This window comes from Ruditapes philippinarum, unplaced genomic scaffold (genome assembly GCF_026571515.1).
Source record: "Ruditapes philippinarum isolate M1 unplaced genomic scaffold, ASM2657151v2 ctg1519_1_1_1_1, whole genome shotgun sequence".
Classification (NCBI taxonomy): Eukaryota; Metazoa; Mollusca; class Bivalvia; order Venerida; family Veneridae; genus Ruditapes; species Ruditapes philippinarum.
This window is the reverse complement of record NW_026865600.1, coordinates 367,668-384,244: the sequence shown is the minus strand read 5'-3', so window position 1 is coordinate 384,244 and position 16,577 is coordinate 367,668. Positions and strand designations below refer to the sequence as shown.

Here is a 16,577-nt window from a genome sequence, read left to right as displayed (position 1 = left end):
GGGATATACAGAAAACACTTTCGTCAGTAATTCCATGGTTAAATATAATATCGAAGGCATATAAAAACAATCTATGTAAATATATGGAGATAACATCATGATAGTACTTAAACAAGAGTATGTAATTCCTGTCTACAAATACGTCCCCATGTGACATTAAACCTTTGTGTTCACAACAATGTTTATCAAAGTACGAAACACTTTGTCATAACGTCAAAAGGCTGCCACGAGCCAGTCGATTGTGAAAACAGTTTCTTGAATGATAAATGTTTTAAGATGTGTTCACTTGGGACTTTCCCAGACGTTTTACGCATCATAAGATAAGCACTGCAAGCAAACTTGTTACACATATTTGTCAAACTTCTTTTTATTGATCGGATGTTGTTACATCCTACTAAATCAAGATTTACTTAGTAAAAGCGAAAAAGATCTTTCAAAACAAATCGTAAAAAAGTGATGACATAAGCTGTACTTTTATACAAGTAATTTAAACAAAATTACAAGATAATATGCAAAGTTGAATTTATTAAATATTTTTATTCATTTGATAATATGTATTGATAAGGAGCATGGGCATTTAATTTTTTAAAAATGTAAATCAAATTATGTTCTTATGACTCTTGATGTTTAAATACAAAACATATATTGCAATGTTTGGAAGAGTATATGCCTTATTATCGTTTGCTCTACTTTTATCTTTAGGCATATCATTTAAGGGTCTACAATGACGTGTCTGTACATTAACACAGTCAACTGACAAACATGTATATACATTGCAAATTATTTATCATAAGTTTCGATAATTTCATGTTACGTTTCCCTTTGTATTGTAGGTGAGCAACATGATAATTAAATATTTCTTAATGTTTAAGGGAACAATACTAAAAGAACAATACTAAAAAGTGTAAAATGATTGTCCATAATGAACTTAATGAAATATTTTATTAAAAACGCAAAGCTTCAGTTGATTTATTATATTAGTTATGCATGTACATATTACGCAAATAAATAAATACATGTAATATCGTGTAATTATACCATAAAAGTTTACATTTTAAAATGTTACCTCATAGCAGTTTCAAGAATCATAGATAGCATTCTATGAAACTGTTCACAGTAAATCTGTTTTCAAGTCTCAAACACTTAAATGACACATGGTGCAATAATTTGCATCCAATTTTATGTTGCTACAACCGTCTAAGTATCCGAAATCCTGGCCTTGATAAGACACAGTACTTATACTAAATTTCTTTTATTTCAAGCATTCACAAGAGCAAATCATTTATTAAGTATTGGGTTGCACTGTGTTACACACAACATGACATGATAAGTCATAACAAGTTAACATTTTTCGAAGAGCTTGATGCAGGACTGGACGGGGCCGATTTACTAACAATTTGTAATTAGCTCACCTGAGCATATGCTCAGGGTGAGCTTGTAGGATCACTCTTCGTCCGTCGTCTGTCGTCCATCGTCCGTTGTCCGTTCACACTTTTAAAACGACATCTCCTCTGAAACCATAAGGCAGATCATAGTGAAACTTCACAGGGATGTTCCTTGTGTGAAGCCTTAACAAAGTTGTTCAAAGAATTCCATTCCATGCAAAACTCTGGTTGCCATGGCAACCAAAAGAAAAAACTTTAAATATCTTCTTCTAAAAAACCAAAAGATCTAGAGCTTAGATATTTGGCATGAAACATCTTCTAGTGAGTGTTTACCAAGTTTGTTCAAATAAAAGCACTGGGGTTAAAATTTGTCCCGCCCCAGGGGGTCATTGATTTTCCCTATATACATATAGTAAAAACTTAAAAAATCTTCTTTTAAAGAACCCAAAGAGCTAGAACTAAGATATTTAGCATGAAACATCTACTAATGGGTGTCTACCAAGTTTGTTCAAATAAAAGCCCTTGGGTCAAAATTGGCCCCGCCCCAGGGGGTCATTGATTTTCCCTATATGCATATAGTAAAAACTTTAAAAAATTCTTTTAAAGAATGCAAAGAGCTAGAGCTAAGATATTTAGCATGAAACATGTTCTAATGGATGTCTATCAAGTTCGTTCAAATAAGAGCCCTGGGGTCAAAACTGGCCCCGCCCCGGGGGTCATTCATTTTCCTTATATGTTTATAACAAAAACTTAAAAGATCTTTTTTGAAAAAAAAAACAAATAGCTAGAGTTAAGGTACTAAGCATAAAACATCTTCTAGTGAGTGTCTACCAAGTTTGTTCAAATAAAAGCCCTGGGGTCAAAATTGGCCCCGCCCCGGGGGTCATTCATTTTCCTTATATGTGTATGACAAAAACTTACAAAATTTTCTTTGAAAAAATTCAAATAGATAGAGTTTAGATATTAAGCACGAAGCATCTTCTAGTGAGTGTCTACAAAGTTTGTTCAAATAAAAGCCCTGGGGTCAAAATTGGCCCCGTCCCAGGGGACATTGATTTTCCTTATATGTGTATAGCAAAAACTTACAAATCTACTTTGAAAAAACCTGAATAGCTAGAGTTCAGATATTTAGCATGAAACATTGTCTAGTAAGTGTCTACAAAGAGTGTTCAAATAAAAGCCCTGGGGTCAAAACTGGCCCTGCCCCAGGCGTGTCATTGTTTTTAACTATATGTATAAAGAAAAAAACTTTAAAAAAATCTTCTTTTAAAAAACCCAACAAGCTAGACCTTAGATGTTTAGCATGAAACATCTTCTAATGGGTGTCTACCAAGTTTGTTCAAATAAAAGCCCTGGGGTTTAAACTGGCCCCGCTCCGGGGGCCTATATACAGGTGAGCGACCCTAGGGCCATCATGGCCCTCTTGTTTTTTTCGTAAGCATTTTCGTCACCTTACATTTACAATAAAACTCTTGTAAAATTTAAATGCGTTGTACAGACCTTTCTTCTTCCCATATTTCAAGCAGATTTATATTGATCCCAAACATTTTCCAGTTATCAGCTGTTGGTCAATTACCATTGTAAAACAGCCAATCTTTTGAAATATAAAGTCTATTTGACTCAACTTATCAATACAATTATGAGCATAATGTCACTTTAATACTGTTTTTTTCTGCAGCTAGGGAGCATAAACATGTTCAAACCGAGTCTGCGTGATTTTTAATGTAGCCATATTGAGCAATCGTTAAAGTTTCCAAAAGTTACAAAAAAAACTTTATCAGAAACAACGGACAAAGTCGAATTTAAGTATGTACATATTATACTTATTAAAACCTACTGAACTTACGAGTAAGTTATGTGCCGTCATCTTAATTGTTCAATAACCTAAAATATGTAAAACGTATAGATTTAGCTAAATAATATATACAGATTCTTTATGCAATGATTTGAATGAGTTATAAGGAAAGGGTTCATTAATCGTTGTTCGATTTGAATATTGTTTAAAAATAGGTCGATGCGGTTGCTTCATTCTATGATTTTGATGATTGATTTGTGCATTTTTCAACAGATTTGTGAAAGAAAGAACCGTTCTAGTTTTCTGATAATTTTATTTTAAATAAATACTAATTCTGCTGTTCCTTATTTAGATTTGACTGATTCCTTATTCCTTATTCGAAAAAGGAATAAGGAATAGGGAACTAACTTTATGTACATCATAATGTGTGCGATAAATAAAAACAAAGAAACAAATAATGTTCTGTTAGCTTCGAGCGTTTTGTTTTCAATCCGGCTTAAACTGTGTAGATTATTGGTAGAAATTAATGAAATTTCTGATGGGTATTTAAAATAAAAAATATTATTTTCACATGTAATCCTTTTTAGTTTTGCCAACTAATATGCGGCAGGATGTGTAAGTTTTGATTAGTGTATATACAATTTTTGTTCAACATCTAGATTTCTGATATTAGATGTTATTTCTCTTTCTTCTCTTTGTTATTGAATACAATTCCGATGTTTTAAGTCACTATTCTAACAGTTTCTCTGTTTCAATGAACATAAGGAACTTGGGTAAGGATCAAAGAAATGCCGAGGAACATCATGTTGTATTTATTTTACATTGTAATTATACACCAAAACATCATGTACAAGCCAATCCTGTTTGTAAAATAGACGTGCTAACCAAATAGACACAAGTTTGGAGTGAAAGCTGTTCTGATAGGCAAGTAGTTCTAAAAAATAGGCCAATGTGCATTAATAGATAGTTTCGTATCTCTCTTCTTTTTTTTAAATGACTCACTTATCTACATTTTATCATTTTGTTTAACTTTTACCGTGATACTTGCACATGCAGCACCCGTTTAAAAGAGTACGTTATTAAGTTGCCCTAAATCTTATTTTATTCTTGCTGATAACATTGAGTTAATAATATAGTACGATAACAATTTCAAATACAAGTGTAATTAAAAAACAACAACAAAAAAACGCTACCAAAAGCACTTAAAACGGTAATGAAAATAAAATGAGGATAAGCAATAAGTGAAAAGCTATTACAGGGTATTGGATGGCGACAATAATCCCAGACCACGTTAAACTTAATTTGTATTTAGTACGATCGAGAAAATTTTATAACGAAAGGTTCTGTAGATTGCGTCCTCACATGAAATCCTCCAAAATCACAGATTGATTCAAGCCCACAACGTCAAGGACAATGTACGTTGAAGTGACAATCACACGTACATGGAGCACCAATCGAGTCCGTACATCTAGCATTAGTTTGTGATTGTAGAAACCTGCGGGAATAAAATATGTTAAGAAGCGGCATGGCCGAGTGGTTAACGAGTCGGAGTAGTAATCCAATGATCGCTAGCCGCCCGGGTTCAAATCCCGTCAGGGGCTAGTCGTTGTTTCCTTGAGCAAGAAACTTTACACTCATTGCTCAGTACTGGTTGGTTTTAGGAACATATTCTAAAATGTGTCTATAAGCTAATAGCTTCCTACACAATCGAACTAAAATAAGTTCTGTTTAAAGCAAAAGATATTATCCGAAACTCGGCAAATATTGGATTTTCCAAGCTACTCCCTCGGTACAAACACATTTTTACCGTTACAACATGACAATGCACTACCGGTCATAATAGATTGGTCAACCAGTTGGGCTTATTTACGAAACTCTAACTGTAAAAGTTTTTTAGTTTAGGTGCGAAAATCCTAAAATGTTTTAGTTCAGAAGTAAGTCTTTCGAAGACTTATATCAAATAAAAGCATTCAAGTGAACAGTGAAAGGGAACAGTGCCGTGATGTAGTTGTTGAATGTGGACTCGTACACTTCACCTCGGTTCTGTGATTTTCTTGTTGTTTTAGATCATTTAGTTGATATGATTGAATATCGCTTTTGCCGCTGAAAGGGGCGTGATAGATGTTGAACTGTTACATTATATCTCAAAAACAGTCTTGCTAAAACCGAGTCTCTGAGTTTTATATATTGTTTGTGTGTGGTTTTTTTTATAAATTTCGAGGTATCCCCCATTTTCCCGATGTTCGTAATGATTAATATGTGCTCTTTTTATATTTAAAGCAAAACTTGTATTTTGTGCATCAACGAAAAGCAATATTATAATTGAAATATGCATTAAATCCATGCTTTACATGTTTAAGCATGTTAAATATCTCATCATATACATTTGTCGGATTACACCAACATAGTAAAACTAAATTTATGTAATATTTTTTTTTAATTTTTGCATGTACTCGAGAAAATAAGTGAACATTTGAGATTGTATATCTCTTGGCGTTGAACAAAACACTTTTTTTACAAACTTACAATGTACATACTTGGAAACATTATATGTTATGTTTGTATGGATTGACATATGTATGATACTATCAGTGGATGTGGTTCTTTGTCTGTACCACTTTATTGCAGTTCTTTTATCATTATTAACTCACTTGTGGGAAACAGTTGGTTTTGGTTTCTGTTATAATTTGCATCAAAATTAATATTCTTGATCTGAAAATTTATTTCTGATATTTTACTTTATGAAATGCATCTGCGACAATAGAAAAGTGAGTGTGATTGAATTATGTAAAAGTTTACTGAAATATATAATATAATTGGTAACACAAAATATACGCCATTCCTTTCATTTGAGAATTTGCTGTGATTTATAAATTAATCAAATTTATTATGTTTAGTTGTTTTGAATTAAATGCTGTAAACGAGATAGGACATTGAATATCTCAAGCCTGCATAGTATGATGTAATTGTTTTTGTTTGAAATAAAGGCAAATAGAATCCACAAAAAGCCCACTACGGCAAATTGATGATCTAGGCTTGGTTTGATTGAGCATGCTCATGGACAGTACTGAAAAGTGCAAGCGGCAGTGCACGTTCACTAGCACTTGCTTCAGCAGCATTAACATAAACATGACATAGCAAAAATGAGCGGTTAGAAGTATCAGCATATTGGTATTTTTAAAGCGTTTACTCGGCGGAAACATGGAACCGTCGATTTGACACATGAGTGAAGTGACTTTCCATAGACAGCGGCGCATGGTCCCCAAACAAAAGAAAAATGCGTGTATCCTTAACAACCAAAGAATGAGCAAAACCAAAAACAAACAAAAATATAATATTAGAGGGGATCAGAACTTACGAAGCCTGTATATTGCAGGCAGGCTGGGAAAAGAAAACTTTAAAAGTATGCAAGATATGATTAAAGATTATTAAAGAACAATACACTGAAACCACCCAACTAAGAAAAGTCAAATAGATATGACTAAAATAGAGTAAAAAGAATAAAGACGCAGAATTCAACATTTAAACACGAAATGGTGAAAATATTGAATTCAGAAACATCCGTCCAAGTAAGAGAATGCGTGTGCCCTAAATGAGAAAACAATGAGCGGAACTAAATAAAATAAAATTATGAAAAGGAATCCGAGGTTTCGAAGCCTGCATATCACAGACAAGATGTCAAAAGAAAAAAAAGAAAAAGCAGCAGGCAACATATCCTAAGGGTGATTTACAGTATTCAAGTAGGAACAATGGAACCAACCGAGTTGATAAAGGTCAAACAAGAAACTTAAATACCACATAACATGTATACACAACAATAATGTCGTGCTGTCATGGATCTAAAATATAACATCTTTGATTAAATGTACAAACTTATATTAATTTTCCTGTTCTGCCACTTCTTTTACTTTTAAATATATTCTTAAAACAAAATCACAACGGTTTCAATCGTCCATCGTTTACTCATGAAAACGTTTAACGGCATACATCTTAACTATTCACAGAGTATTTCTTAATGTTCACACGACATCGATGAACCTTGTAAACTTTGATTATTTAAGACACTCTGGCATTTGAATTTTATAGAAACAAGGGATTGTAAACATAATGCAATTTAAAGTACAATAAAATCAATCAAAATCATGTGGAGGTGTTTGAATTACAATTTTAGTAGTAACGGCTTTTCTCCCACTGTGAAAAATGTCTTTCCTGTCGGTTTAGCGACATTTGACGATGGCAAACATGAAACAATCGATTACGCACGCAGTGTGCTGCCCGTTCTATACAGCTTGACATGTGATTGTTTTATTTAGCTTATCCTACTGTATTTTTGCACCCCTTTGTCTTTCTTTAACTTTAAAACTTTAAATTAATCGAGATACAAGTTCAAATACTTAATCTGGCACCTGATATCAAAAGTTAGACAAATGACAATTGCAAAAACTTTTAAAAAAAGAATAATTTCTGATATTTGTTTCATAATTCTTTACACATTAACAATTATAGCAATAACATTTTTATGATCGTTATTTTCAATTGTCGAATTAAATATTTATTGAAGTAAGAGACGTAAATGTAGATATGCTAGCTGGTAGCTATAGGTAACATTGAATCAATAATTTAGGAATCTAGCATACAAAAACAAACGAATCTTCTTACGCTAAAAAAGCTGTTTTACAGACATAATTGTTCCTATTACACACTAAAGTTTTAGCAACAATTTACCAGTTTAAGTACCCTTCTTAACTACAACCTCCTAACAAATCCTCTTTCACATATATCATAAACGAATTCGACGACGTCAATAATGTTTGGAAAAAAAAAACATCCGTAAAGAACATAGATAAAATTTGCTTTAAATAAAATAAAATAAATATTATCCGTATTCATCCTTAAACTTTATAGTCGGATGTATAATCACATAAACTTTTCTACTGTTTTAATTGCTATTAATTTAATATATATCAACTTAAAAAACAAAACGGAAAATTACGAAAACAATAATAAAGAAATGTTCTGAAAAGTTGATTCTTACTTATAATTAAGTACATTCAATAGCCCGATCTGAATCAAAAGCATTTAAAGGTTTTTTATGTTACTAAAATGTCATTCTCACAATAAAAATGCCGATTTATGAAGAACAGGCTGCTGAGCAAATGAATTTGAATTTTTGAAGACAAATTGTTGGTACTGGCTTAAATAGCTCAGAGCATTATTTCTTAGCCCGTTATGCATAAAAACCAAGTCCGTTAAATAATTATGTCCAGTCGCAATGTAGTTAAATGTAGAATTTAATCATCAGTAAAATTATGCTACATTTGAAGGGGAAAGAAACAAACACTGCAATAAACTGTTAAATTACTTTATCATATAATTACATAAAATAACCCCTTACCTAAACAATCAAATAATTAAAGATTAAAGTACATGTTTAAAAACACTTAGTGAAATCTATATAATTCTAATATAAACAACGGATTAAAATCGCGTGCTGTTATAAGACATATTAAAGAAATATAATTGTTTAAATTACATAAGACGACAGAGACGTTTGATGTCAAAAGTATTAATTTTGTAAAAGACAAATCACATTTAAATAATTTTGAAGGTGTCGAATATCTGTTGACAAAACTTTTAATAAAAATAAATACAATTATTCATAATCGTTTCCGAAATATACATTATTATTTGACTTAGCCCAAATGATAAGTTGAAAAAAAATATAAATAAAATGAAATGAAATGAAAAAACGGCAAATGGTTACCGTTTTACTTCTTGATGCTTAATTTGCATCAAATTACAAGAATTATGTATAACATTCAAAGACATAAATAGAACACTTTTATCCGTGTATTCAGGTAATATGAATTTTTGTTAAACACAGTTGATGTACTAATAAGGTGATGATAACATTAATTATAATAGTTAAACACAATTTATATAATCAGGCGACGACAACAGTCTTGTACGTTAGATTATAAAATTCTTGTCTAGAAATACGTCCTTATATGACATAAAACCTTAGGTTTTTATAAAACAATGTTAATCTATGTGTGAAACATACTGTCACGACTTAAAATTATTGCATAAAGAAAGTAGATTTTGAAAACACTTCATTGAATGGTAAGGGTTGTTCGGTGTGTTCACTAGGGACTTTGCCAGACGAATTACGCATCATAAATATGCATTGCAAGCAAACGTGTTATACTTATTTATCGCATTTTGTCAAGAAAATGCACACTTGATCGATCAAAGTTTGTTTCATCTTACGTTCTCAAGATATCCTTCAATATTTGTCTTTTTAAATGATATATTTTGACTTGTGGACCAACTATAAATTATAAAGAAACAAAAATTTTCTTTTAAAAAATTCTTGGACGAGGTAAAACTGCTTCTTCTTCCATGGTGCCTTTCGTTATGCATATGCTTTTCCGGGATCGTGGACGTTATTGGTCGTCCCGTCATTTTAGAATGTCATTTATAAATCGGTAAATTCTTATATTAAATATGATATTCACTAAATAATTAATGAATAATTTTAAAGCTGTGTAAGATATTTATTGGGAAGAAGTTTACAGATCTCATAAATCCGAGGAATTCAACAAGAGAGTTGCGGATATTGCAATTAGGTGATCATGGACACTTTTTTTTGATGACGGTAAATTCACCCTGAGGGAAACGAGTATAGAACATACATGCATATCTTAGATGTGGAACAACGGATTGTATGTAACCGACGGAATTTCACAAGGTCGACGACTTTCCGTTAACGATTATGCTGACCTATTTGGTTTCAGTCACGGAGCTACAAAATTATGCTTGTGTCTTGTGAGTTCCCCAGCTCTTGACTAGTGATAAAACTTTTCATTGGAAAGACTTAAATGGTTTTAGATTCAAGGGAATCTTTAATGCGATTGGAAAGCGACGGCCACAGGTTCTTTACGAACATTATTAAAAAATTTTCTCTATCAAACTTTTGTCAATTAATCATTATTTGAGTAGGAACAATAACGAATGATTTTGATGATGTACACATTATAAAACACTTTCTTTTGTGTCGGCAATCCTTTTATAGACACCTGTTTATTACAATTAAACCTTAAAAGCCAGTTTGACTATACTTACCTTTGTAGAAATGTTTGCGAAGTAATTACAGCTTGCATAATTATACAACAATAACAAGCGAATCAGTCCAGTTTATCGCTTCCGAAAGTTTCTTTAGACAATGGTGTTGTACATTTACTTCTGTTAGAGCATGTACGTTGCTAGAGACAAAACGTGAAAATACAAACATATGGTGGCAGATGATCGCCATGTCATATTTTTGTTTTTGGTAAAGAGGATGCAAATATGCGAAACATACGATAAAAACCAAATTGTATGTCGTAATGCCTAATTATGTCGTCATTTCGCTTACACAACTCTGTACTTTATCTTTTTTGTGTCGCCTTGAAAAGGGAATATACAGGGGTTACTTTTGCCGGAGTTGTCGGCGGCGTCGGCGGTGTCGGCGTTCCCGTAAAACTTGTTCGGAGCATAACTCAGTCAATATAAAATAACAAGAATAAAAATCAACAAGGCAAAGGCAACGTTCACAGGACGCCGCCCCCGGACACACCCAAGTAGGGCACCTAGAAGGAACCAAACAAGCCGGATTGACTTCAGACTTGGTATGCATGCTTCTTTCAATAACTGGAAGTGCACTGCACAAGGACCATTACTCTGCACTTCTCAATTTTTGAGTTATTGCCCTTTGTTAATTTTCATACTTTATTTTCTCCAAAAGTTTAAAAGCAATGAACTAGAATCTTTTTAAAATGATAGATCTCATTAAGAAAACATGCAGTGTACAAGAGCCGGTACTCTGCATTTCTATTTTTTGAGCTATTGCCCTTTGTTAATTTTCATACTTTATTTTTGTCCAGGTCATTTCTCCTCAAGTATGAAAGCTATGGACATGAAACTTTATAGGATGATAGATCTCATTAAGAAAAAGTGCAGTGTACAAGAACTGTTACTCTGAATTTTTAATTTTTGAGTTATTACCCTTTTATTGAATTATTAATTTGCATACCTTATTTTTGTCCAGGCCATTTCTCATAAATTATAAAAGATATGGACTTGAAACTTCATAGAATAGAACTTCATAGATAGATCTTACCGAAACTGCTGCACTGCACTTATTATTTTTTATTATTATTGCCCTTTGTTAATTTTCATATTTCATGTTTGTCCTGGCCATTACTCCTAAACTATATTGTTCACAAGGCGACATATCCGACTCACGGAGTTTTAGTTAAATTTTCGTGGCGACAATACGACTTAAATTGGCTACAAAAAAAACAAGATTATTTTGCCGATGTGCGTGTTGTAAAACACATTATGAAAAAAAGAGATTATGGTTACAGTAAAATAAAAAAACTTTTGAGATCCTATAAATTATATCTTTTTGATACGGAAGGAAACAACTTATTATAAAAATATTCAATATCATACATGTATAATATATAAATAGAATATAAAAAATAGCCAAACCATAATGTTGTGTTATATATTGATGTTCGACAATTTTAGATTTGCAAATTTTGTTCCTTAACAATTATTAACAACATGTGTGTTCAATAGTTAATAAGCAATCATATTACAAGAAAAAAGTAATCATGTTCTCCGTTTGATAACTACAAAAAATAAAAACTACGCTATAAATTCAAAGTCAAGTGTTATAAAATAAATAGATAGTACAAACACGCAAGTATTCGTAATATATTATATTATATCATACATTTTATTGTAATTCAAGTCAAGTTAAATATGACTGTACTCTCAATGTGTACTAGAATTAACATTGCATAAATATGTTTAAACATACTTTTCTTATCTATGACATTTACAAAAGTAATATTAAATAAGATTGAAATCCTTTATGAAGAACATATATATTTATCATTTTGCGACTTAAGCGTGCTATTTAAGGCAGTGGGTGTTTGTCATATTAAATATACGGTTTAAGAGTTGTTGAGTTGGCATACGGTAGGAAAGAACAAACGGCACATGTAAGCTCCAATCCGTCCTTATATGGACCACATTTTAGAGACCCACATTGCCCTTGAACAAAATAAAACAACTTTCCATTTTGACTACCATGGCCGCCTGGTAAGACTTCTGGGTTTTCATCGACACAAACGAATTCTGATGCAGCATTATGGGCATAGTGCTCTGCCATCAAATACCCTTTGTATTCAAGTAAGTAGTTTTTGTGACAAACATTTTTACCGGGAACCATAAGAATGTTTTTGCGTGGAATTTGGCAGACGGCACACGGAACTTCGTGATCGTGAAGATGACGCCATAGAGGTTGATCGCTTGTTTCGTATTCCGCCCCATAAACTCTTCCTCCTACCTGGAACCCTGCTGTGAATGTTTGATAAATAGGATCCTCTGGAAGACACAAAAGATTTGATGCCGTACCATGGTGGGTATAGTGGGATCCAGCCGCATAACCCTTATAAACCAGTTCAGCCGAAGCCGGACACTCCGTTCGTCCCCAACGAGTGTAAGTGCCCCCGTCAGCAGATTTGTGTTGCATTGAAAGTGTGTTGTTCAAAACAGATAGCTTATCCTTGGCATCTAAAACCAAAGTAACAATGCATACATTATGTTTAAAACTTGATTAAAAGATCGCACTTAAATACGGAAACGTATACCGACCACCCCTATATGATATATATCAAATGACTTTTTTTACAGTTTTATAGTATGTTTGTTATATGCAAATATGATTTCAGGAAAGAATTACATATTTAAAAAGATGTAAGTGTTTTATTTTTTCATTTTGTCAAAAAGTTAAAAGTAGTTTATCTTGCATTATAAGATAAAAACGTACGATAGATTACAAAAAAATACGTATTATATATGATTTACAACATAACTTGATTTAATTGCTTCCTTTATCAAATACAAATGTCTTGACTTTTCTCGTGTCACACATCATATAAGACGAATATCACTAAAGCTTTGGGATCTCTGTTCTTATAATAACATCAAGAGGCCGAATATACCTTTTTATTTAATATTTTTCATGTACCATCCTATGTACATACATTTAAAATCGTAAATTTGTCGGAAGTGGTCGTTTAAAGCTATATATATTATATATCTTACAAAAATATAATGGTTTCTATGATTACTTATTTACATCAGGTACCACTTCACTAGCTTATTTTATGCTTATTAACAACTAACGGAGTTTGTCATTTTTATATAATCTTTATCTTGTAACAGTATCTGAAGCACAATTATTTAAAAATTCCTTAATCTTTGGAATACAAAAAGCCTTAATCAAATGTTTTATATATAATCTTTAAAAAGGCTTTTTGCTGTTCGAGATTTTTCTGTCCTCATTATCAAATATAAATTGTAAAATATGTTATGTTATATTGTGTAATGATAGAGGTATGCATATAAAAAACCTCAATTATATATAACAAATACATATAAATGAACAGAAAAATGTCACATAAATTTGAATCAAGCAATATTAACAGCAGATTGAGTAAATGATATATATTCAAGATCTAAAAACAATGTAATTATTGGTCAAATATATATTGTGTGTTAAATAAGTTGTCTTAAATTCTGTTTTTACCAACATGCAGGTGCTGTAGATAATACTAGATAAATATTTCAGATCAAGTAAGTTTGTAAAAATTGGTTAGGTATATAATATGTATTAAATAAATTGTCAAACATTCTGTTTTAACTAACATATAGGGGTGGTCGCTAAACGTTTCCGTACTTAAACAGGACATTGTAGACATTGTTACATAGAAGTTATATATCAATATAATAATATAATATTTAAGCTTCAACAGCAAATAAATATTATTGACAACTTTTGTTGTGATACTGGGATGGAAATAAATATGGATAAGACTGAAATTACGGTTTTTCGAAATGGAGGTCCTCTTCGTCGATATGAACACTGGTCGTATCGTGGGACACAAATCAATATTACCTCTCAGTATAAGTACATGGGTATCTTACTTACATCAAGTTTGTCATGGTCATCTGCTCATTCTAAGTTAGTTTCTCAGGCGCAAAGAGCTCTCTTTGCCATAAAGGCTTATCAAATACCTTTTGGTTATTTCTCTGTTGTTGATTCATTTAAGATTTTTGATTCCATGGTCAAACCGATACTTTGTTATGCATCTCAAATTTGGGGCTATGAATATATAGATACAATAGAATCTATTCATAATAAATTTTGTAAAAGTATTTTATATGTACGTAGAACTACTAATACATGTATGGTTCTTGGTGAATGTGGTAGATCACCTTTATGTACTACATATTATATAAATTGTATTCGATATTGGTGTAATTTGTTAACCATGCCATCACATAGATATCCAAAGCAATGTTATAACATGTTAAAATCTCTAGATGATGCCGGTAGAAACTGCTGGGCAACCAAAATTAGAACACTTTTGTATAAATATGGATTCAGTTTTATATGGATAAGTCAAGATGTTGGCGATGTCAATGCTTTTATTACCATGTTTAAACAAAGAGTTGTTAACTATTGTACACTAGACTGGCAAACAGCTCTTGAATCCTCTAGTAGATGTGATCACTATAATAACTTTAAAAGCCTACTTACTGTTGAAAAATATTTAACTATGGATATTCAGTTAAAATATAGAATTACTATGTCAAAGTTTCGCCTTTCAAATCACAAGCTGAATATTGAATTAGGTAGATATAATAATGTTATAAAAGAAAATCGTATATGTAACTTTTGCCAACAGTTTAATAATGCTAATGTAATTGATTGTGAGTACCATGCCTTTTTTAAATGTGTTAAATATGATACTGTTAGACAAATGTATTTATTTAGCTGGTATATACATGGAACAGAACTTCAAGATTTCTATGCTCTTTTGTCTTCTCAAAACCCTGACATTGTTAAAAATATATCTATTTACATCTATCAACTTATGAATATAATTAATGATACTTAAGTTTCACAATATACAACTACTTGACATTTTATTATATGTTATACCTTATGATGTATTTTGGGCCGGAGGCCTTTATTTACAAATAAATGATTTGAGTTGAGTTTATAATAAAAACACAAATAAATAGCTTACCATTATGAAAAAAATGTTAACTGACTTAAAACAATTAAAATGAAAGAAACATTTAATAAATTGAAAATGCATGTCAGATCAAAAGAAATTTATCCCGTGAGCACTAGCCTTAATATTTACACTCGTTGTTACACCATTTATAAAATATTGCATCTTGTGTTAACTCCCAAATATCATACATGAAAAAACAATAAGTTAGCCCCATTGTTTTTAAAGATATGTTAGGATCGATAAATACCACAAATAAATGTTTGCTAAATATTTTCATAAATACATTAATAACTATATAAACCGCGGTTTTATTAAGTTAAGGAATTGAAAATATTAAATCCAACGTTGTGAACTAAAAGTAAAATAATTGATTTCTATATTTATTACTTATTCGGGTTATAAGGAAGCATGTTCCATATATGTTTATTCCTAAAATGATAATTTCCCATCCAAAATTATTCATGATAATTTTCATAAATGGATACTCACACATTTTATATTATAAACAATTAAAACAGATTATAATGGAAAGATGATCTACCGATATTCTAAAATTAACTCAGGTTCAACGTAATGTTATTCTATGAGAATCATCGACAGAATGTTTAATTAAACTAACTAATAAAAACTAACCGTTGAGTTCTCGAAGCAGTGATGCTATTTGCTTGTTTTGTTGAGAAGATTTCTCCTCAAGTTGAATCAACTTCTGCAGTATATTGTAATCACATTCAAAGTTCTTGCAACATGACCCATCTTCGGAACATAAGGCAAATATTGTTTGAATCGCGCACAAAATGTTTAAGAAAAGTATCAGGAAATACATCTCGTCTCTTGAAATGACGTTCTGAAAATGAGCCTCGATCGTTTGTGGTGAAATTAATTATTTATTATCTTAATGTTGAGAAGGATCAACTTCAATTTTTAAGGTACACTGTCTGATGTTTGATAACATATTATTCTCACGATTAAAAAATGCTAGCATTATGTTTAAGACACATACATCTTTTTTTAATTTCGGATGTTTTTGAAATCAAAAGTTTACCATGACCAAGATAAAATGTAGAGTTTTTGCTTTAACCGGTGCTAAGGAATGTGGATGATAGTTTGCACGTTTCAGATCCATCCAGGAACAGGCTCAATCAAACCGAGCCTGCACCATTTTCAGTGTTGTCGTTTTAGGAATTATTTCGGGATTACTTTCTCCTCTATTTGATTAATGACATAAGCTTTGTTCACAATTATGATAATTTATAA

General features: G+C 31.5%; 1 protein-coding gene across 1 annotated transcript; it reads right to left on the bottom strand.

The window, feature by feature from the left end:
* Positions 1–12,169: 12,169 nt before the first annotated feature.
* Positions 12,170–16,167, bottom strand: LOC132729697 (uncharacterized). Its single transcript, XM_060715521.1, has 2 exons — positions 15,957–16,167; positions 12,170–12,807 (listed from the first exon to the last, which is right to left on the bottom strand). Exons 1-2 carry the CDS (start codon positions 16,144–16,146, stop codon positions 12,173–12,175), a joined length of 825 nt encoding a protein of 274 aa, XP_060571504.1. The 5' UTR covers positions 16,147–16,167; the 3' UTR covers positions 12,170–12,172.
* Positions 16,168–16,577: the final 410 nt, after the last annotated feature.